This window comes from Pygocentrus nattereri, chromosome 12 (assembly GCF_015220715.1).
Source record: "Pygocentrus nattereri isolate fPygNat1 chromosome 12, fPygNat1.pri, whole genome shotgun sequence".
Taxonomy (NCBI): Eukaryota; Metazoa; Chordata; class Actinopteri; order Characiformes; family Serrasalmidae; genus Pygocentrus; species Pygocentrus nattereri.
Window position 1 is genome coordinate 19,694,312 of NC_051222.1, and position 22,893 is coordinate 19,717,204.

A 22,893-nucleotide genomic window follows, 5' to 3' on the forward strand; every position below is an offset into this window, starting at 1 on the left:
AATATTAGTGTTCCCTAATGACACAATTACATGTCCTATTTAATATAACAAAATACCTTTTCTTGAATCTCAGGGTGGTTCTTCACAGCCCCCTTCAAGGCCTCTCTCGCCAGTCTCTCGACTGTCTCCTCAGCCAGTGATCTCATCAACTACAGATTTACTCTCATCTCCTGCTGGGGTGGATTTCAGTAGCCCTGCTCATCATGTCTCCTGTTTAGACAATTCAGCCGCTCGTCACCGCATGTCCATCAAGCCCAGGAATCAACGAGCCAGCACCAAGGGAAGGAAACAGTCAGCAGTAAGGTTTTTTGCTTAAGAGCGCAAAACTCTACAGATACTTTGCGCTGGTAGAGGTGGACAGTTTAGTGGGTTACTTGCTAATAACTTCCATGCAAATGAACACAGGCACAACTTCTTAACACCTGACCTGCACAACATAATCTCCTATGATCACAAGCTTTTTCCACTAGGTAGGAGAAATTTGGTTTAATTTGGTTGAAACCGTGATTAATTGGGCCAAAATAGATTTGTTCTCTCAAGATTTTGATCTAAGGAGTCAAAATAATGACAGTCAAAAAATTTGTTGTTACTCGGCAAGAAAGTGATTATTTTGATATAATAAGAAAATATGACATCATTTGATGTAAGACATCATAAGTTAAATAAATAAGTGATTATTTTGACTTTCCCTTTTGAAACAAATGTTCGTTTGTACATTTGTAGTATGATGGTGGTATGAGCTAAACTTCAGTTCTGTGCAGAGTGCATTGGGAAACCTGGATTTTTGTAAAATACTTGTTTAAATTCACTCAGTGCCTCCAAGTTGCTTAGGGATTGTATGATTCTGAGCTTGTAGTAAGTATAACCTTTTAGCGATGTGCAGCGCAAACCGTGTCATTACTGCAACAAAAAGCCACAGCGCATGCAGAAGCCACAGTGTGCACAAAATAACAAACCAGTAGCTTTGGTAATGCAGTCCCACTGGGATTTCATGATCTGTGATCATTTTTGCAGCAGTTTTCCACAGGAATTATGGCAGTACTTGTAGTTTAAGAGAGAAGTATGCCTGTTATATTCTATTGGATCCCCTCTAGTTAGAACATTGTGCAAAATGTAAATAAAAACAGACTACAATGATGCGCAAATTTAAATGGTTTAAGCCCTATATTTAATTGGAAAAGACAACATATCAAATGTTGAAACTGAAAAATGTAAAAATATATGCCCAGTTTGCCAGAATTTAATGCCAGCAACATGATTCAACAAAGTTGGGACAGTTGCATCAAAAGACTGCGTCCACAAATGCAAGTTAAAACTTTGCCATGCAAAGAAGAAGTCGTATATATACAGGATCCAGAAACCTTCTCTGTGCCCAATGCAAAAAAAAGCCAGCATAGCATGTGAAGGCACCATTTATACTGAACATCATATACAGGTTTTGAACCAACATATGCTGCCATCCAGATGACGTCTCTTTCAGGGAAGGCTTTGCTTATTTCAGCAAGACAATGTCAAACCACATTCTGCACATTACAGCAGCATGGCTCTATAGTTAAAGAGTCCAGGTGCTTAACTGGCCTGCCTGCAGTCCAGACCTGTCACAAACTGAAAACATTTGGTGCATTATGAAATGGAAAATATGACAAAGGAGACCCTGAACTGTTGAGCAGCTGAAATCCTATATCGAACAATAATGGGAAACATTTCACTTCAAAACTACAGCAGTTGGGAGTGGTAAAAGAATAGGTGATGCAACACAGTGGTAAACAAGCCCCTGTCCCAACTTCTTTGAAACGTGTTGCTGCATCAAATTCTAAATGGGTAGATAATTAAAAAAAAAAAACAACAAAAAAAACAATAAAAATTCTTTACTTTTAACAATAAAATAAAAATTAGTTTTCAGTTATATAATTATATAATATATAATATAGTTTTAAACAATTCGCACATCATTGCATTGTTTGTATTTACATTTTGCACAGCATCCCACCTTTTTTTTGGAAATGCCAGCATTTCTGGCAAGTCTTTTTTAAAAATTCATTCTTGAATATGCATTTTTTTGTCTATTGCTCATTTATTTGTCTAATTTTTTGTCTCAGGATTTGTATCGTACTCGATCTAGCAGCATGAACAGTCTGGACGAGCCTCTATCAGAGAGAGAGGAGGAACCACAAAGTGTAACATCTACAGAGACCGTCCACCACCAGTCTTACTCATCTCAAGTTACAAGCCTAGAAGAGGAGCGCACCTCTCCAGTATCTATTTTGCATCCCTCTAGTTTGTCCTTACAGGACCAACATGAGTCCATGGCAATGGATGTGGGCCTGTTAAACAGGAATGATGGGGTGAAGTCTGGTGTGCCATTTCAACTGGAGGGCAGAATACTGACCAATCTGCACATTCCTCAACTCTCTGAAGAAAAAGGACTCTTAGATGCTGATAACCAATATACAAAAGAGATTGTAGTTGATGCTAATGAAGGGTATTGGCTCAATACCAGTTTGTCACCTCAGTCTGCTTCTCCAGGGATGGTTTTGAGTACAGTGACTGATTGTAATGTTACAATAAGTAAGAAAGTGGAACTGGATATCGTGGATCAGACAGAGACACTGAAACAGCCAGCCAATGTAGATGTTTCAAGATCTTCAGAGCCCTTAACTAGACCCCATCCTATTCCTGCACCACGCACCAAAAAGCCAGCTTTGGACAAAATATCCAATACAAAGCCTAAAGAAGATGAAAAAGAGACTGATCTTCCTGAGTCAAACAGCAAGAATCCAGCACCATCTGAAGGCCTGGATAATTCTTCAAGGGAAGATGATAAACCACAGCGACCCAGCTCATTCCGGTTTTCAATTGCATCCGCAAAATATCGTTCCAAGACAATATCTGGTGAGCTTGTAACTAAGCAGGATGACGAAAGCTCCAATAACACAGTCTTGCTTAAGAACCCATCCAACAGCCAGAACCTGGAAAAAGTGGAGACTGCAAAAACCAGTGAGGTTCCCAAAAACCCTCTTTCTATCCTAGATAAAAGAAGCAGTTTGCAGAGGGAAGTAATACCCCATATCTCCAAGACCGGAGAGGGTAGTGAAGATGAAAAGAGTGAGAAAGCAGAAGAATCTGAAGAGAAGAAAGGTCTTTTTGGGGTTAAGCTCCGAACCACATCTTTCTCGCTTAAGTATCGATCAGACATGGTTAAATCAGAAGACAAAACAAAGCGCCATAGTCTTGATGCCCACCAGAAACTAAGAGATTCTGAAGGACTTACTGGAAAGGAACCGTATTCCAGGGACACGGAAGAAGTCATTAAAGGGAGTAAATTGAATGTTCTCACAAAAACTATACCACAGAGCTCTGACCCACAACAAGATCCATCTTTAGATACAGGTATCACTTGATTTACTTCATACTTCAGTAAGGTGCTATCAGTTATATTTGTGGCAGACAAATTACAACTTATTCAAGTGGAGTTTCTTCCAGTATTTTGAATATTGCACAAATCTCAAGATGTATAGTACTGTGCAAAAGTCAAAGATCATTATTCTTCTGTTTAATTTCCAGTGAAAATTAAGTACAAGATATTCATTTTTCAGCAAAAGGAAACAAGCAGAAAACATATTTACCAGAATATTACACAGAAGCCTCAACAACTACATATAATTTCAACTAATTCAATATTTAGTGAGTCTACTCTTTGACGTTATTTACAGCTTCCATATATTTTGGGAGACTTGCTTTCAGTTTTTCAGAGAAAACTGCAGAGATGTTTTTCCACAAATTAAAAATTCAGTCTTAGAATCAGTTGCATGTAGTAATGGCTTCTTGACAGCTACATGGCTTTAGGCCCATAGTGTTGTTTTCTCACAGTGGAAGGATGTCTCAAAAATGAAAGCTTTAAGTTCTGTTTATCTGATGTTTTGGTGGTCTACCACGTCTTGCATGATTGTTATGAGTCCCATTTTCTCTATATCTTTTTTAATCATTGTGAACTAATCTGATGTTGTGATGCATCATAATTTATTTAATCATCTCATGGACAATCGTATCATTCCTCTCCTCGTAATCCTCTCCTTTTCTCTTTCATCCTCTCAGTCATCCTCTCCCTCTCTCCTGTATAATCTTCTCTCACTTTCTCTCTCTCTCAGGATCCTCACCTTTTCTCTCTCCCCTAGCCATCATCTCTTTGTCTCTGCCTCTCTCACTCCCCAAGATACCTCATCTCTCATACACTGTCACTGGGGCAGTACCCCTGTTGTGGGACCCTCAAGGGAACATCTCAGAACCTTTGGTCAGGGAACATAATCATGCCATAACCATTGAAAATATATTTTCTAAGTTGTATTGACTCAACACACCCCGCCTCGTCTTCATGCTTTTTATTTTACTCTTCTGCTTTAAAACATTAGGTTATGAAAAGATACAAATATGTACTTTTACACTTAGAAAAACTTATTTAAGGTGCACAATTGGACCACTTTTTTACCTTTGAATGCACATTTACATTGTTTGTCCTCCAGTGTAGTTTCCTGTCCCTCTTTCTTTTTCCTAGTTATGCTTGCTCCTAGTATCATCTCCCTCTCCCAGTTATCCTCTAACTCTCTCTGCATTTATCCTTCCCATCTCCCTCCTACAGTATGTCTTTCATTCTCTCTCTTTGTTTCTCCCCTCAGTCTTCCTGTCTTTAAATCATATGAGATTAAGTTATTTTATACTTAATCCCCACAGAAATATATACTGATAAATGAATAACTTGTATTATAATGGCTCTCAGACTGGAAATTAAATAAATGAAGAGTCTCTGACTTTTGCAAAATAATTTAAATGTTTTCAGACATATTTCTTTTTTCAATGTAATTTGTGTCACTGTGCCAAAAAGCATGGGGAAGCATTTTTAGGTGTTTTTTCCTTCTATTTGCCAGGCTCAGACAGGGAGGCAGATACCGGATCTGAACCAGCATGGATGAGCCTTGCCAGGGAGAAGAAAAGAGCTCACCAGTCTTTCTCTGTTAAACCTTCCACACAGCCAACCACACCATCACCAAACTCTACATCTTCATATACACCATTTTCATCATCTACTCAACAACCTCAAAGGCCAACCCCACAGCCTAAACCACCCTTAAGGTCTACCAACAAATCCCAGCTTAGAGCATGCCACAGCACGGAGTTACAGCTAGACCACCAATCATCACAGCAAACTCCACCCAAACCGGCTCCAAGGGCACTGACGGAAAGATGGTCCAAACAGAGTGCTGAAAAGAGCCAGTTAGCAAATGAAGCTGAACAAATGGACATAAAGGTAGGCAATAAAATCATTACAAAGTGTCCATACAAGTCCACAAGTATTCTTTTGAGTGTGTAAAGTTAAAACTGATTGTGGATCAGCACCATGTGAAAAGGGTTATATATGTAGAATTTACGCAGATATGCACTTGGAAGGGGGAAAGTCAAAGAAAAGTAAGATGGGTCTAAATGAAGTGTGTCTGTCAAGAAGCTGTTACTAAAAAATGCAAATCAAATATAAAAACTGTTGGTGTTCTCAGAACAATGGACAGACCAACCCAGAGTCTGAACCTTAACATCACTGAATGTGTTTGGGATTACTTGGACTGTGATAATCAGAAAATAGAACCAACTTCTGGGACTGAACTTTGGAGGTGTGGAAAAATATCTCTGCAGATTTCTTTGAAAAACTGAAATCAAGTTTCCTGAAAAGAATGCAAGCTGAATAAAGGCAAAGAGTAGACATACTAAATGCTGAACATTTTAATATTATACTCAGCTGTTGAGGCTTCTGCATAATTTTCTGTTAAAATATTTGATTTGCCCTTTTTCCTGCCGCTGAAAACTTGTATTTAATGGCTGTTTTTACTGGTAAATAATAAATGAACGGAGGATTATGACTTTTGCACAATGCTGTATAAATTTGTACAATATATACAACTGGAATTAACTGTTAACATTCATTTGTCATCTTCTGTGCCAGTTGTGGAAAATACTGTAGATCAGAATACTATGAGCACATGATGATTGCATTTATACATGCATGCGCAGTGGAGAAAACAAATGAATTCCGATCTGACTGCCCTCATTTAGGTTGCAATACGATCTAGGAGCACAACTGAAAGGCTATGTTCATGTTATCAGGCTAAAGAGGCACAAATCAGATTTTCTGCTCTAATGAGCCTGTTTAAAGCTTGAATTAACATGCATTTTTGGTGATTGGATCTCGTTCAAATTTCACTTAACCACATGAAAAGCAAGGTGTAGACACACCCAGGATGCACTGTGAACAGATTATGATCAGATCATTCAAACCACAATCTGCAAAAGCAAATCATCCGACCCTTTGTCATCTTTGTCTTAGTTTAATATTGTCCAACTGAGAGCTGTTCAGAGCATATTCTCTTCACAAAGATGTCTTGTTCCCCTGGTTAGTTTGTTATTTTGCACGTGGTTCATTCACATGATGTTATGGATTAGGATTTGCACATGCAGGTCAATACAGGACAGGTTCATTCACATTATTGACAGATTTGAGTCACTTATCTACACAAATGTGAACCTTCAAATTAGGAAGATCAGATCTTCCTAATTTGGAAGAATTGGAATTGAGCAATGAGGCTTATAATGTGAACATAGTCGTAGTGGCTCAGATTAGGAAAAATTCAGATTTGTGTGTCCACACAGCTCTATCAGTTCTGGATCACAATGCAAAAAAATCTGATTTGTACCACTTTAGCCTGGTGATGTAAACGTGCAATGTCCCAACACATTATTCTTATAATATTCTGCAGGGACCACCGAAACCTGGAGTGAAGAATAACACCCAGACTGAATCTGATGTGCTCAGGAGGACCCAGGCCTTTAGTAAGAGCTTTTTGTTCAGTAGTAGTATTTGCAGCCAGCTAAGCTTCCAGCCACATATTGTGTGTTTTTTGACATACTGAATAAGAAAGACTTGATGGAAATGGCAAATATAGAATAAAATGCTCCAACTTTCCATAATTGTTTGTGTACCTGTTTGAGGTGCATACAAGAAATGTAGTAAATTACAATGGAAGCACATTTGGCAAATTAATAAAGTATTTGTGAACAGAAAGGCCATATAATATACTGTGTGTTAGTTTTCTTCAGACTCTATAGGAAGTGGAGTAAAAGAGAAAAGCTGTGTAAATGAGATTTCTTTTGTCAAACTGTTTAACTATAATAAAAATGTGTGTGTGTGTTTTGCATCAGTGCTTTCTGCCAAACCTGAGCCTCCAGCCTCATCATCTTTGTCGTCATCGTCACTCTCCCATCAGCAGTCTCCATCAGACAGAGGTCAGCCATCTTGGATGGAGCTTGCCAAGAGAAAATCTCTCGCCTGGAGCGACAAGAGTTTGGATTGAAGAGACAATAGGAAAGAGAAAGGCTCTACAGTACAAGCTGCGGGTGATGCTATCAAACACTGTCTGTAAATGGAACCTGAAGTGCACATGTGACACTTTACACTGTTAGACTGTCACTAGTTAAATATGCTGTATCTGCAGAAATAACATTTTCAAATAAAACTCATAGACTCAGAGCAGAAACGGTTACAATTCAGTGACAAATATACAAGCGTCTGCAAAGGTTTGAAGACCCCGGTTCAAATTACGTTTTGTTGAAAATAAGTTATCACAGCGAATAAACAGCATTTGTGTTTTTATTTTATTACACAATTACTCTATATTTGCTAAATTTCACATATTAGGAAACAACAAAAAATATGGGTGGTGTAAAAGTTATGGCACATTTTATATATATATATTTTTTTTTACTTTGTTAAACAAATAAATAGAAATTATGTAGAAAATGTTATATTTTGGTTTGTTCTCTATAGTGGAGATGTCAACCTGTTCTTATTCAACAAAACATGCAGTTTGGCCAGAGTTATTCAGACTTTGGCATATGACTGTATGAGGTACACCTCACTTTAATATTATGCCTCTGTACTATACTCCTATTTGGATTGTACTGCCTTCTTTCAGTAGCGAACAGGCTTTTTACTGTAGCTGCATTTTCCAAAAATAAATTACACTTTTATTTGCAAGGCTGTTTGCATTATTACTAATGATTTCTATTATAATGGAAAAGGCGACACTGTATTTTGTAAGCTTGTTAGTAGGTTGTCTCTGGCATTTTCAGTAAGTATTTATCCATATTTTATACAGATAATTCCACAACTGTTTTGCATAATTCAGTTGTTGTGAAGTAAAAGAGAGTCACTCAGACTGGTTTAATGTGAAGTGGTTGTAGAAAAAACTTACAGACTCTTTACAGTGGAGATGACAGGAACCAGGAGTTGCGATATAATTAACATAAATTTAGTCATTTTATTTAATTTTTTTTTCCAGGTAATGTTTGTGGCAAAATAGCTGTGAATCCACAAAGAATGTTTTCTCCAGTGACTATTTTGCCCTACACCACCCTTCATGTACCTATAAATACATTTTAGGCCAAAATGTTCTCTCTAAACTTTCATAACACAATGTCTCAGACATCAGGCAGTGTATTCAAGAACACTGTGCGTAACAGGTTTTTGTGACATAGCTTTTAGAAGCATTGAATGCTGCAGACATTTGGTTCCTATCACCCTCACAAGTTTCTCTAGAGTGGCACATTTCACTTCAAACCATTCTATTTACGTTAAGTTTTTATACACCTTAACGATTTAATTATGAAGATTTTCTTTTGGAGAAATTGTTGGATTCCCCTTTGTCATAAGCATACCCTAAATCTAAAACAGTGACAGTCATAGAATCAGTCATCCAAAAATTGGACCAAAAACAAATGCTCATCTGTCCACTTACATGAATTCAGTCTACCCTTCAAACTGCAGCAAACTACATAAAGTCCTACTCCAGCCATCCAGAAGTACTGGCACCCTTGGCAAAGATGAGCCAATAAGGCTCATGTTATTCACCACCTTGAACTTACACTACAGTTATGGGAGAAGTCTAATGTTGCAATGAGGTCATTTAACTGGGATTGTTCAAAGTTTTGCATACAACAGTAAATATACACCATTAAGTACAATTAATAGAGCATGTACAAAACGCCTGATTTCCTGTGCTACTTTATTTCCAGGTACTACCTAATTGCGCCACCCAGTGTACAAACCATGCATGCCAACATGTAAGCATCCATAAGCCTTACATAAGGACGGCGCTGACATTCTTAACATGAATCAATTTAAATAACAGACCTGTCCGTGAAATATCCAGTGGTAAAGTTAAAAAAATCAAGGGTGATGGTGGTTATGAACTGCAGGTTTACTCTTTAATCATTGTGGCTCAATTTATTAGTTATCATAAAATATAAAAAATGTATGATATGTAAAATGATTTCCTTATTTTCAGCTCTTTGAATCATACAAAACTAGCTTACAGGAACAAGCAGCTCAGATACAGGAGTAAAGGGTGAGCAATCAATATGAAATTGTAAATTTAAAATAAAAACTTTGGGACTTTTAGGGAGTTAACTCCCTAAACATCCCACGTCTTATTATTCAGTAATTACAGGAACTTCAAGACAAACTGGCTGAGCTATTCTTAGTTTATAGCTGTAACTGTAGGACTACAAGTTCAATCTGCCAAAATACTGTAGAGAGGATTTTTAATGAACAATAAAATGAACAGTCACCAATAATAATCCATAAGGTGAGACTGAGACAGGCCTGTGCTGCTCATTGTGAGTTGTGTCTGATCTGTCAATAATGCCTCTCTTACCTCTCTGCTCCACATAGTCTGTCCATCATGAGATATTAGCCTGAAATTATTTTTAAAGCACAAGACGAATAAACAGTATGACTTGCTTTGGGCCAAAACATCTAACACATAACTGCCTGCACACATAAAATATCACCACCACACTTTACTGTCATAAAATGTTCACAGATAAAAATGTAATTTTTTTTTATGTTTCTACATATACAGATGCAATAGTAGCACATCATTAAGAGTGACGTGCAATACAGCTGACAAGATAGCTTTGCAAATGAGGGAAATGTCTCAGCTTCACTAAACAGAGAAAAGAGGAGAGAAGAGTGGAACTGAGAAGAATAGACAAAGTTTGCTGAAAAATAACTCATTGAGCAGCAGCTCAGTCAGACAAAAACATCAGCCACCTGACCTCTTACCAGCACTCTGACTTTCAGCTACCTTAGTCTAGCTACTGCTGTACACATTTAAAAATAACTCTTCAGGGGTTCTTTAGTAAAGGAAATGCTTCTATGTAGACCATGATCACTCAAAGAAGCCTTTGCAATAATTAAAGGGTTCTTTGCGTGGTGAAAGGGTTCTTCAGATTGATGGAGAATGTGTTGTATATGGTTCTATATAGCACCAAAAAGGGTTCTTCTATTGTTACAAGCTTGACATCACAACAATAGCAGAACCCGTTTTGTTGCTACACTATATTGCCAAAAGTATTCAATCACCCATCTAAATCATTGAATTCAGGTGTTCCAGTCACTTCCATGGCCACATGTGTATAAAACCAAGCACCCAGGCCTGCAGACTGCTTCTACAAACATTAGTGAAAGAATGAGTCGCTCTCAGGAGCTCAGTGAATTCCAGCATGGTACCATGATAGGATGCCACCTGTGCAACAAGTCCAGTCGTGAAATTTCCTCACTACTAAATAGTCCACAGTCAACTGTGAGTGGTATTATAACAAAGTAGAAGAGACTGGGAACGACAGTAACTCAGCCATGAAGTGGTAGACCAAGTGAAATGACAGAGGGGGGTCAGCAGATGCTGAGGCACATAGTACGCAGGGGTCACCAACTTTCTGCAGAGTCAATCGCTACAGACCTCCAAACTTCATGTGGCCTTCAGATTAGCTCAAGAACAGCATAAAGAACTTCATGGAATGGGTTTCCATGGCTGAGCAGCTGCATCCAAGCCTTGCATCACCAAGCGCCATGCAAAGAGTTGAATGCAGAAGCGTAAAGCGCCACCACTGGACTCTAGAGCAGTGGAGATGTGTTCTCTGGAGTGACGAATCACGCTTCTCCATCTGGCAAGTCTGAGTTTGGCAGTTGCCAGGAGAACAGTACTTGTCTGACTGCATTGTGCCAAGTGTAAAGTTTGGTGGAGGGGGATTATAGTGTGGGGTTGTTTTTCAGGAGTTGGGCTCAGCCCCTTAGTTCCAGTGAAAGGAACTCTTAATGCTTCAGCACCAAAAGATTTTGGACAATTTATGCTCCCAACTTTGTGTGAACAGTTTGGAGATGACCCCGTCCGGTTCCAACATGACTGTGCACCAGTGCACAAAGCAAGGTCCTTAAACCCTATGGATTAAGAATGGGATATCACTCAAGTTCATATGCGTGTGAAGGGAGACGAGCGAACACTTTTAACAATATAGTGTATGTAGAACCTTTTTTCAAAAAGGTTATAGAATCATCTAGAGCACATTCTCCATCAAGAAGAAGAAGAAGTTCCTTGGTGGCAAGGCTCCAGGGGTGGATGAGATCCGCCCTGAGTTCCTCAAGGCTCTGGATGTTGTGGGGCTGTCTTGGCTGACACGCCTTTTCAACATTGCGTGGACATCGGGGGCGGTGCCACTGGATTGGCAGACTGGGGTGGTGGTGCCTCTTTTTAAAAAAGGGGACCGGAGGGTGTGTTCCAACTACAGGGGAATCACACTCCTCAGCCTCCCTGGCAAGGTCTATGCAGGGGTACTGGAGAAGAGAGTCCGGCTTATAGTCGAACCTCGGATCCAGGAGGAACAGTGCGGGTTCCGCCCTGGTCGTGGAACACTGGACCAACTCTTCACCCTCTCCAGGATTCTGGAGGGTTCATGGGAGTTTGCCCAACCAGTCCACATGTGCTTTGTGGATCTGGAGAAGGCATTCGACTGTGTTCCCCGGGGTATTCTGTGGGAGGTGCTTCAGGAGTACGGGGTACATGGCTCTTTGCTACGAGCCATTCAGGCCCTGTACAAACAAAGCTGGAGTTTGGTTCGCATAGCCAGCAGTAAGTCAGACTCGTTCCCAGTGAGAGTTGGACTCCGTCAGGGCTGCCCTTTGTCACCGATTCTATTCATAATTTTTATGGATAGAATTTCTAGGCGCAGTCAAGGGATGGAGGGTGTCTGGTTTGGTGACCTCAGGGTCACATCGCTGCTGTTTGCAGATGATGTGGTCCTATTGGGGACATCAGGCCGCGAACTTCAGCTTTCGCTGGATCGGTTTGCAGCCGAGTGTGAAGCGGCTGGGATGAGAATCAGTACCTCTAAATCCGAGACCATGGTTCTCAGGCGGAAAAGGGTGGAGAGCCCTCTCTGGGTCGGGGATAGGCTCTTGCCTCAAGTGGAGGAGTTCAAGTATCTCGGGGTCTTGTTCACAAGTGATGGTACAAGGGAGCGGGAGATTGACAGGCGGATTGGTGCTGGGTCAGCAGTGATGCGGGCTCTTTACCGGTCTGTTGTGGTAAAGAAAGAGCTGAGCCAAAAGGCAAGGCTCTCGATTTACCGGTCGATCTACGTTCCCACCCTCACCTATGGTCATGAGCTTTGGGTAATGACCGAAAGAATAAGATCGCGAATACAAGCGGCCGAAATGAGTTTCCTCCGCAGGGTGTCTGGACTCTCCCTTAGAGATAGGGTGAGAAGTTCAGTCATCCGGGAGGGACTCGGAGTAGAGCCGCTGCTTCTTCACGTCGAGAGGAGCCAGCTGAGGTGGTTCGGGCATCTGATTAGGATGCCTCCTGGACGCCTCCCTCGGGAGGTGTCACAGGCGAGTCCACCTGGGAGGAGACCCCGGGGAAGACCCAGGACACGCTGGCGCGACTATATCACCCAGCTGGCCTGGGAGCGCCTCGGAATCCCCCTTGGAGAGCTGGTGGAAGTGGCTGGGGAAAGGGAGGTCTGGGCTTCATTGCTTAGGATGCTGCCCCCGCGACCCGAACCCCGGAGAAGCGGAAGATAATGGATGGATGGATAATTGATTTAATCAATTTAATTGAATCGATTACTTATGTATTTAATTTATTTTTGTTATTCCTTTTTATTTTTTTGGATTGGGGAGGCAGGCAGAAACTGGGGGTATCTAGAGTATCGGTGCGGGGTGGTATCTATGGTTGGGTGGGAAGGGTGGGGAGGGTGAGTAGGATGGGGAATGAGTAGGGTGGATGGGGGAAGTGGGGTTAGATTGTTACAAGATATTGTAGAATTAACATTGTTATAATTGTAACTTTTTTCTTTCAAATTGTGAAGTAAAACGCAAAAAAAAAAAAAACCCAAAAAAACAAGATTTTGTTCCAGACGCCTGACACCTCTCATTAGCTCAGCCCAGCAGAAGCAGTCTGTGACGTGAAAGGATGGTTTACAGTGAGTTCTGCAGAGGGCGCTCTCCAACTAAAATCACCAGCAGAGCTGTGTGGATAGCTGGCCTGTATTTTGAGGATTAAACATTGAGTACAAAAAATGTGAATAATCTCACAGTTAATATAAGATAAAAATTTAGAGCTTCTCACAAGCATAATAATAATACTAATAATCATCATCATAATAAAGAACAATAATTAATAAGAAGAATTAGGGTCTTTAGAGGTCTTTAAGAGAATTTTCAATATAGAAGCATTTCATGCTTAGATGGTTCTCTGTTCAGTGAAATGGTTCTTCAGATCGACAGTGAATGTGTTGTATATGGTTCTGTTATAGAACCTTTTTGAAAATGGTTCTATATAGCAACAATGGCATTACGACAATAGAAGAACCATTTTTGTGTTATATAGAACCATTTTCAAAAAGGCTCTACATAGAACCATATACATCACATTCTCCATCAATCATAATAACTGTTTCACCATGTAAAGAACCATTTAAGCATGAAATGTTTCTATATAAAACACATAGGTCTGTAAAAAATATAGAACCATTGCCTTTACTAAAGAGTTCTTAAATAACCATCTTTTTAAGAGTGTAGGGCTGTCTATGGTGGTGCTGGGTTATATATGGTGTTTTTTTATCATCCTAATTTGTTTCTCAGTTTGTTTGTTTTGGCCTGTATGTTGGTATTTGTGTACTTTCATATACACATCCACTCTCAGCACTGACACACAATACAGGAGAAACAAAAGGATCTTTGCAATATGGAGGGGTTCAGTTATTGTTGTCATGTATGTGTTATTACTACTGTCACCTTGTCCGCCACAATAATCACTAATTCGGTCAATTCAGGCTTTTAATACACAATATTATGTATTATATTTTGCAGTGAGTCACTCAGTTTGAACGAGTTAAACTGCATTTATCACTAGAAAAAAAATGAAACTTGAAATTGAGAAAATCAAATTCTAACATTCCAAACTACTTTTACTGGTAGGGTTTGTTTTCAGTTCTTACAAGTACGAATTCATAGCATTTCCCATTTTACTGTAATGAAAAGAACTTTTTACTTCTAATAGTTTTATTTTAACATGTGCTGATTTGCTTTTCACAAGTAAACACTTTGACACACTGACATTGGCGCTATTACACCTCCCTATGTATTTATTACGGATGAATACTGAATTCTTACCTGCGCAAACGCAATTCTTACACGTTAAAACACAAAAGCTCGCTTTCACATGTAAGAAACAAATGCTAATTTATACGCTTTTCTTTATTAAGCTAATAACATTTTACTTGTTCAAACGGAATTTCTTGTAATATCCGTTCAAACGAAACTAAACGACTAAACTGAAGCTGAATAATAACATCCACAAAAGCAGATGGCGACATTGTGCCAGCGTGAACGCGCCTCGCGGGGGTTACTGGAACGCGCGTTGTCCACATGAACGCGCCTCGGATCCGCTAGATTAGTGCGGCTGGCGCTGCACACGGATGGAGTCGCAGTGAAACCAGTAGTCTGCGGTCCAGTTTGCAGGCGTAACGCCCCGTGTCGTCCTGTACAGCAGTACAAGTTCGGGAACTGGACTCTAGCTACATCTTGGGGTTTTTATCGTTTACCTGGTATCTTTCCACACTCCGAGTGGACGCGCGTTCGTTGGTCGGCGTTATCGACTTGGAGTTGCAGGGAACAACTGACGCTGTCTTTTCGCCTTGAGTCAGGAGAAAAACGTTACGCACGGCTTACAGGCTGAGTAACCGACTATTTTCGCCGTGTCTCTTACAGTCTACGGATAAAAGACCAGTAGAAACTGCTTTAGTGCTTAGCTTAGTAACTAGCTAAGTAGCTAACGTTAAGGCGCTAGCAGCGCCAGGCTTTGTTTTGCTCGTGCAGAGAGTGACACTAACGATCAGTCGCTACCTCTGTTTACACAGACGAGGGAACCTCGGCACAGTTATCTTCACTTAAACCGAGAGTTAAATGTGTTTTGTCACTCAGATAGGTAACTCCAGGAGTGGAAAAGGCGTTTTCTCTAAGTAAACGTAAAGTTACGCTTCGTAACATTACTACTTTTAGTCTGTTTACTTCGCTGACGGTTGGTCGCTACTGAGTAGTGACACATTAGCGTTGCTAGTGCGCGCTGTGGTGGGACCTGACAGACATGCTCCTGTCAGACGACTCCAGCATTAAAACACTATTGTAAAGCTGCTCTTGAGCAATAAATATGCGATAACGGTTGCCGCTGTGTCGAGAAAACTTGGTTATTTCCACGGATAACCCTCCTTTTAACGACCAAAGTCAGACCCAGATAGACGTGGACACCGACCATGTCTTTCTTTAACTTTCGGAAAATATTCAAGTTGGGTCCGGAGAAGAAGAAAAAGCAGTACGACCACGTGCGAAGAGATGTGAATCCAGAGGAGGTCTGGGAGATCATTGGAGAACTTGGGGATGGAGCTTTTGGGAAGGTGTACAAGGTAACTGTTAATGCATGGGAATAACGCTGTGTGCTAAGAGGGGTAGCAATCAGTACACCCACCAGTCTGATTGGGACGTGGTAGCCTAACTGTCAGTAGCACCTGTAATGATCACAATTTAAAGGCAATATCAGCAGCTCTGCTTTCAAAGTTGTGATGATGAAAAGCACTTTCAGAGCCTTGCTGGTGACATCCTGTATAAATAAACGTAATGGGTAGATACGACTTAGTAAGGCATGAGAACAAGATAATTAAGTTGTGGCCACGACTTAGGCGTGGGCAAAAACATCCTGATGCATGGCCATGACTTCGTAAGCCATAGGAACAAGATCCTTATACGTGGCCACAACATAGTAAGGCATGATCTCGTTCCCATGCCATACTAAGTGGTGGCCATGACTTATTTATCTCATTCCCATGCCTTACTAAGTCATGGCAGCACATTAGGATCTCATTCCCACACGTTAATAAGGCATGGCCACGCAGTTTTATTTATATGGCATGTCACCAGCCGGGCTCCATAGAATCCTTTTATTGGCAAAGTGGGCTTGCATATATAGAATTTGTCTCGATTAAATGGTGCTCATGTAAATGGACAATGCAGGGTGCTAACAATAAAATAACACGAATTAGATACAGAAATACTGAATCTGATTGATGGAGATATGAGTATTGATTTGAGTACCATTGCTGTACTAGGACAAATAGATGAATCTGTCTATCTAGCTGTCTGTCTGTCTGTTTATCTAGCTATCCATCTGTCATGTTTATCAACCGTGACTAGGAAACAGCACCGAGTGTTCCGTCACATGTGGCCTATGCCTATGCCTCTACCAAACCAGTATATCAGATCGTTGCATCTCTAAATAAACCCGCAAGACAGCAAGAAAGGGTGTGTCAAAAGCTACAGTAGTTCAGCCTTATCACTCCAGCTGCTCAGATGCCTTCACTATCATTTCTTAACACCTCAGACACCCCAAAATCTAAAAGTAGCCTGTCTCAACCTGTCTCCTTCAAGTGTATTGTCGTATTTTCAATTTAATGTACTGCCAACCAGGTTGGTGTCCTCGTAAGTGACCCTCACCATCACCTCTGCAACATCAAATCAAGCCGATTGCTTTCAGCCCCCAGTTTCCAACCTGTAGATTTGTCAAGCCCAAATTAGCACATGACTGCTTGGCTCTGAGACACAACAGCAGGTTTTGTTAGAAACACAGGGTGATTTGGAGATTAGCTTCCAAAGCCTATGGCTTGGTAGGCTCTGAAAAAGAGCTCATTCTTGATCTAGAAAAAGAACAACACTGACTGGGATAAGCATTAGAGGGGAAGGTATTTTCAACATGGTGTTTACTCATGTTCAGTAGGCCTAAGCTGGGGAAAGGTGGTGGTGGGGGTCTTTGTGTGGTCTATAATTGTCCACAGGTTCTAGAACAGAGTGACCATTTCTCGCATTGGTGAAAATCACTACTGAGTAGAGAATGCTGCTCTAGGACAAGCAAGCTGTGGCAAAATGAATAGGTGGAAAAGGGCGGAAGCCTATTTCCTGCAATAGGGAAACACTAAAGGATTTCCTTAGCTTAGGAAAGGATGAGGATGGACTTGTTTAGCCATTTAAATCGCAGGCTTATTATTCAGTTACTGAACTTACTTCATATTCACTTATTCTTTTATTTTAAATCATTAAGTAAATATTGGAAAACTAATCTTTGGTAGATGCAAGAGTGAGCAACTGGAGTATGGATCCACAAGCGATGCAGAGTTTCAAGTTATTTTGCTCAGTTCATCAAAGAGTTCAGTGATCAACAAGATCAACCACATCTTGAAGGAATGTTCATTGGACATTCCATTCATATATCTGCAGTCGATACAAAGCCAGATATAAACACAAAGGGACAGTCATGCAGTTCACTTTGTTCGCCTGCATTATTCTAAAATAATACATTTCTGCTAGAAATCCAGAATCAATTTTGAGGCCTGCACAAACTCAACAGGTTTCTGGGTTAAGCTCTGTAATGTCGTAACTGACAACATAATTGTTACAGACTGGATAGAGCACTGATTTTGATCTAGAAAGCCAACATTCAAAGCTCACTTGCTGAGAATTAAAAAAAAAATTGCTGACTAGCATAGTCGAACAGCAAGTGATGCTAAATGTGTGTGGTCCTCAGAAGTCAAGAGGTATTTCATTCATTTTGCTGTACTATTCAAATGTAATTACATAGAATTACATGAATTACACAGATAATTACTTTTACATTTGGTTTACATTCAGTATCAACAGCTTTGAATCTGCAGATAATGCATTTTTCCATTTTTGTTGTCATGACAAAAACAATCAAAGTCAAAAGAAATTCAACTCATAAAAAGATATCTCTTATTAAATAGATAGTTCAAGTCCTTAAATGTTATTGGCTGAGCTATGTTGCTGTAAGCTGCTGTAAAATGCTCCATATAAGCACGCATATAACTGCTTCACAACAGCTGACTTTTGTATTAATGCAGCAGGTCAATAAAAACCATTGTGCTGTGAGTGGACTGTTAGGTTGCTCTCATGGACCACCGAATGCATTGATAAATGACGTAAGAGCCTGTTTTTGTGTGAACCGAGGAACTAATAACTTATTTATTTACTTATAACAGCTAGGCTACAATACTACTAAACTGCTTGATTTTTGGTAGATTCACCATGAGTGGTATTTAACCCAGTCTGGAAAACAGATGTGCGTCATTTGGTAATTTGGTGTATATAAGGCAAAGCTTTTTTGATTAAACACTGTTATATTACAATATTGTCATTATTATATGACAAAAATTAAATTCATGAAATCACTGCACTATACAGAGAATGAAAAAGTTCTTGTTCTTTAGAAGTACATGGTTGTGAGACAACAACTGCATACTCGAAAACTGCTTTTCTTGGTGGAAGAATTGTTTATTGCTGTTAGTCTTAATTATAACTTGAATTAAATTCAACTAAAATGTATGTATTATATTTTGTGTAGCAACTGTTTTTTTTAAATGATAAGCCATGTAAAGCTGTGCATTACAGTAATTTTACCACAGGAAAGTGGGTTTTAGACACTTCACTTCGCATTGTGCTGAAGAACATCTTCTACCGAGGATAAAAATCACAATAACATATGATCACTTGTGTCTTATTGCTTTATTCTGTCTCCCGTGGTGTCAATTAAATGTAGAATTCACATTTTCTTCACATTTCTCACATGAGAACTACACCATGCTTCTGTTATCACCAGTAATAGCTGTGACTTCTAAGGGTTAACAGTATGGTTTACCCAGTGCCATGTTCACATATGGTACAAACACAGTCAGTGCATGGTCTCATTTAGGCAAATCTAATCAGTCATAAACAGGTACACTGGGGCCTGGTTAATTTTCCACTGCCTGTTAGATGGACTGCAGTATTTTTTTTTTTTTTTCTCAGATTGTGGTCTGACATCTTTCCCTCTCTTAGAGGAAGCCGGATGTAATTATTGTAATAGTCACACTGTGTTCACTGACCTTCATTGCTCTGTGGAGCAAAAACCTTAATTTGCATGAGTGACACTGAGTCTGATCGCTGCTGAGTGGTGAACCAAGTTCCACCGGCTGTGCGACTCAGTCTGATCGTCATGCTGCAGACTTGCCAATCTGCATGTCATATTCCTACAGAGTAGTGGACTGTATATTATGTAGTGTTGTAGTGTTGTTTGAATTTGCAGTGCTACGTTTTTAGCTGTTCCATTGTCATTACATAGCAAACACTATAGTGAATGAGTTCATGAATGAATCATGATCACAGAGTTTCCTTCATTCTCATTTCAGTGACATCATAATTTGACATACCTGGTCAAACTTTATAAATAAAGGTGCTCAAAAAAGGTTCTTTAGAGCAGTGCCATAAACAAACCACGTAGGTTCCCTAGATACCTGTTAAATGGATTGTTCAAGAACAAACCTAAGGTTTTATACCAGTTCTAGTTTTTTTCAAAGAACTGTACATCCAGGTCCAGAACCCATAGAAACATGTATCTTTAAACAAATTCTAATTGTAGCTGACTGAGCTCTGAAGGACCAAAAGCTGCACATAATCAGCGAGTGTTCTTTGTAATGTATTTCTCTTATCAAGCTTTTTATTTACTTATGTCACAAGTATTTAAATCAGTGCTTAGGTTCAATACTAATGGTGATTTCTTGTTACTTTATCTCTCTAAGAGGTATGCAAATTTTTGGCATGTTTTCTGCCAAGACAGAAAGTCTCACCTTTGCAAATTTGTGAAGGCACACATTCTGGTTCTGTTGTTCTGCCTCACTGAACCAAAAAGCCCAAAGCTTAAATTTGTGAAATTAATCTCTCTCCCCCTCTTTTGGACCATTGCAGGCTCAGAACAAGCAGTCGGGCATTTTGGCTGCAGCGAAGGTGATTGACACGAAGACTGAGGAGGAGCTGGAGGATTATATGGTGGAGATTGATATCTTGGCGTCCTGCGACCATCACCACATAGTAAAGCTCTTGGACGCCTTCTACTATGAGGACAAACTCTGGGTGAGCATGCAGTTTGACTGTGTTTTTTGTTTGATACATTTGCCAAGTGCTTTATATGAACTAGGAATTCATAAAGACTAATTTTGGAGTATCAACAAAAGTTAATGAACTGTGGAGAAGGAAAAAAACATGAAAAAATGGACAAACATGCTACTTTGGTTGAAATGAGCATAAATCTGTAGGCTCACTCCTGAAGTGATAACACTGGTGCCACAAGGCTCAAAAAACAGTAGGACAAAAACTTAGCAGCAAGCAAAAAAAAACATTAAATTAAAGATATCATTGAAATAAAAAGTTGAGGGAATGTACAGTGGGTTGCAAAAGTATTCAGCCCCCTTGAACTTTTCAACCTTTTGCCACATTTCAGGCTTCAAACATAAAGATATGAAATTGACATTTTTTGTGAAGAGTCAACAACAAGTGGGACACAATCGTGAAGTGGAACGAAATTTGTTGGATATTTTAAACTTTTTTTAGAAATAAAAAACTGAAAAGTGGGGCGTGCAATATTATTCAGCCCCCTTGCTTTAATACTTTGTAGCGCCACCTTTTGCTGTGATTACAGCTGCAAGTGGCTTGGGGTACGTCTCTGTCAGTCTTGCACATCGAGAGACTGAAATTTTTGCCCATTCTTCCTTGCAAAACAGCTCGAGCTCAGTGAAGTTGGATGGAGAGCGTTTGTGAACAGCAGTTTTCAGCTCTTTCCACAGATTCTCGATTCTGGATTCAGGTCTGGACTTTGACTTGGCCATTCTAACACCTGGATACGTTTATTTGTGAACCATTCCATTGTAGATGTTGCTTTATGTTTTGGATCATTGTCTTGTTGGAAGATAAATCTCCGTCCCAGTCTCAGGTCTTTTGCAGACTCCAACAGGTTTTCTTCCAGAATGGTCCTGTATTTGGCTCCATCCATCTTCCCATCAATATTAACCATCTTCCCTGTCCCTGCTGAAGAAAAGCAGGCCCAAACCATGATGCTGCCACCACCATGTTTGACAGTGGGGATGGTGTGTTCAGGGTGATGAGCTGTATTGCTTTTACGCCAAACATAAGTTCGATTTTGGTTTCATCTGACCAGAGCACCTTCCTCCACATGTTTGGTGTGTCTCCCAGGTGGCTTGTGGCAAACATTAAATGAGACTTTTTATGGATATCTTTGAGAAATGGCTTTTTCTTGCCACTCTTCCATAAAGCCCAGATTTGTGCAGTGTACCACTGATCGTTGTCCTATGGACAAAGTCTCCCACCTCAGCTGTAGATCTCTGCAGTTCATCCAGAGTGATCATGGGCCTCTTGGCTGCATCTATGATCAGTCTTCTCCTTGTTTGAGCTGAAAGTTTAGAGGGACGGCCGGGTCTTGGTAGATTTGCAGTGGTCTGATGCTCCTTCCATTTCAACATGATCGCTTGCACAGTGCTCCTTGAGATGTTTAAAGCTTGGGAAATCTTTTTCTATCCAAATCCGGCTTTAAACCTCTCCACAACAGTATCTCGGACCTGCCTGGTGTGTTCCTTGGTCTTCATGATGCTCTCTGCGCTTTAAACAGAACTCTGAGACTATCACAGAGCAGGTGCATTTATACGGAGACTTGATTACACACAGGTGGATTCTATTTATCATCATCAGTCATTTAGGTCAACATTGGATCATTCAGAGATCCTCACTGAACTTCTGGAGTGAGTTTGCTGCACTGAAAGTAAAGGGGCCGAATAATATTGCACGCCCCACTTTTCAGTTTTTTATTTCTAAAAAAAGTTTAAAATATCCAATAAATTTCGTTCCACTTCACGATTGTGTCCCACTTGTTGTTGATTCTTCACAAAAAATTACAATTTCATATCTTTATGTTTGAAGCCTGAAATGTGGCAAAAGGTTGAAAAGTTCAAGGGGGCTGAATACTTTTGCAACCCACTGTATATATAATAGTTAATCATCAGCTAAAATTTTGTGATCGTGACAAACCTAGCCGCAGTAAACAGAATGAACCTGATTTAGAAACGCAACCTGTGCTTGATTTATAGATACACACATGTCTCTCTGATTGTACAATCACTGGAAGAAGCGTTCTTGCTCCGTGTACCTTTCAGTCACACGCTTTGAGAAATGCTTGTAACATCTCTAGTGCTTTAATCCCTAGAGCACTATTGAGTCATTAACATTTCATGGAACAGGAGCTAGTGAGATGTTTATCAGGCAGCTTGCTATTCTACCATCCTAGTAGCTTTTGCTTAGATTAATTCAGTTTCACTCCCCTGATTTTCAGAGCTTGAGAAGCCGTGTAACGTAGCATGGTCCATACATTTGCTGTAGTATCAGTCAGTGTGGCATAGTATCATTGTAGTGTGAGTGAAGTGAGATAACAGTGAATGTTATACATTGTCAGATAAATTTAGTTGGCAACACAGAACAAGCTGCGTTAGTGTGTTAGCAATATGTTAGCAGTGATCATGCTACCCATAAATGTTCATAATTAAAGACCAGGACTTGGTGAAAAAAAATCT

At 40.0% G+C, this 22,893-nt stretch overlaps 2 protein-coding genes across 6 annotated transcripts in view; both read left to right on the plus strand.

The window, feature by feature from the left end:
• cracdlb (cracd like b) overlaps positions 1 to 8,077 on the plus strand; it is a 30,602-nt gene extending 22,525 nt beyond the window's left edge. For all 5 annotated transcript variants that reach the window (XM_017710034.1, XM_017710040.1, XM_017710039.2 and 2 more), the window contains exons 8-12: positions 74 to 298; positions 2,100 to 3,390; positions 4,923 to 5,302; positions 6,801 to 6,873; positions 7,243 to 8,077. In XM_017710034.1, coding sequence (XP_017565523.1) covers positions 74 to 298; positions 2,100 to 3,390; positions 4,923 to 5,302; positions 6,801 to 6,873; positions 7,243 to 7,394 — 2,121 coding nt within the window. In that variant the 3' untranslated portion in view covers positions 7,395 to 8,077. The remainder of the gene's footprint in view (positions 1 to 73; positions 299 to 2,099; positions 3,391 to 4,922; positions 5,303 to 6,800; positions 6,874 to 7,242) is intronic.
• A 6,731-nt stretch (positions 8,078 to 14,808) lies between these two features.
• The window catches only part of slkb (STE20-like kinase b), a 38,016-nt gene continuing 29,931 nt past the window's right edge, over positions 14,809 to 22,893 (plus strand). Inside the window, exons 1-2 of the mRNA XM_017710042.2 lie at positions 14,809 to 15,843; positions 20,225 to 20,389. Coding sequence (XP_017565531.1) covers positions 15,694 to 15,843; positions 20,225 to 20,389 — 315 coding nt within the window. The 5' untranslated portion in view covers positions 14,809 to 15,693. The remainder of the gene's footprint in view (positions 15,844 to 20,224; positions 20,390 to 22,893) is intronic.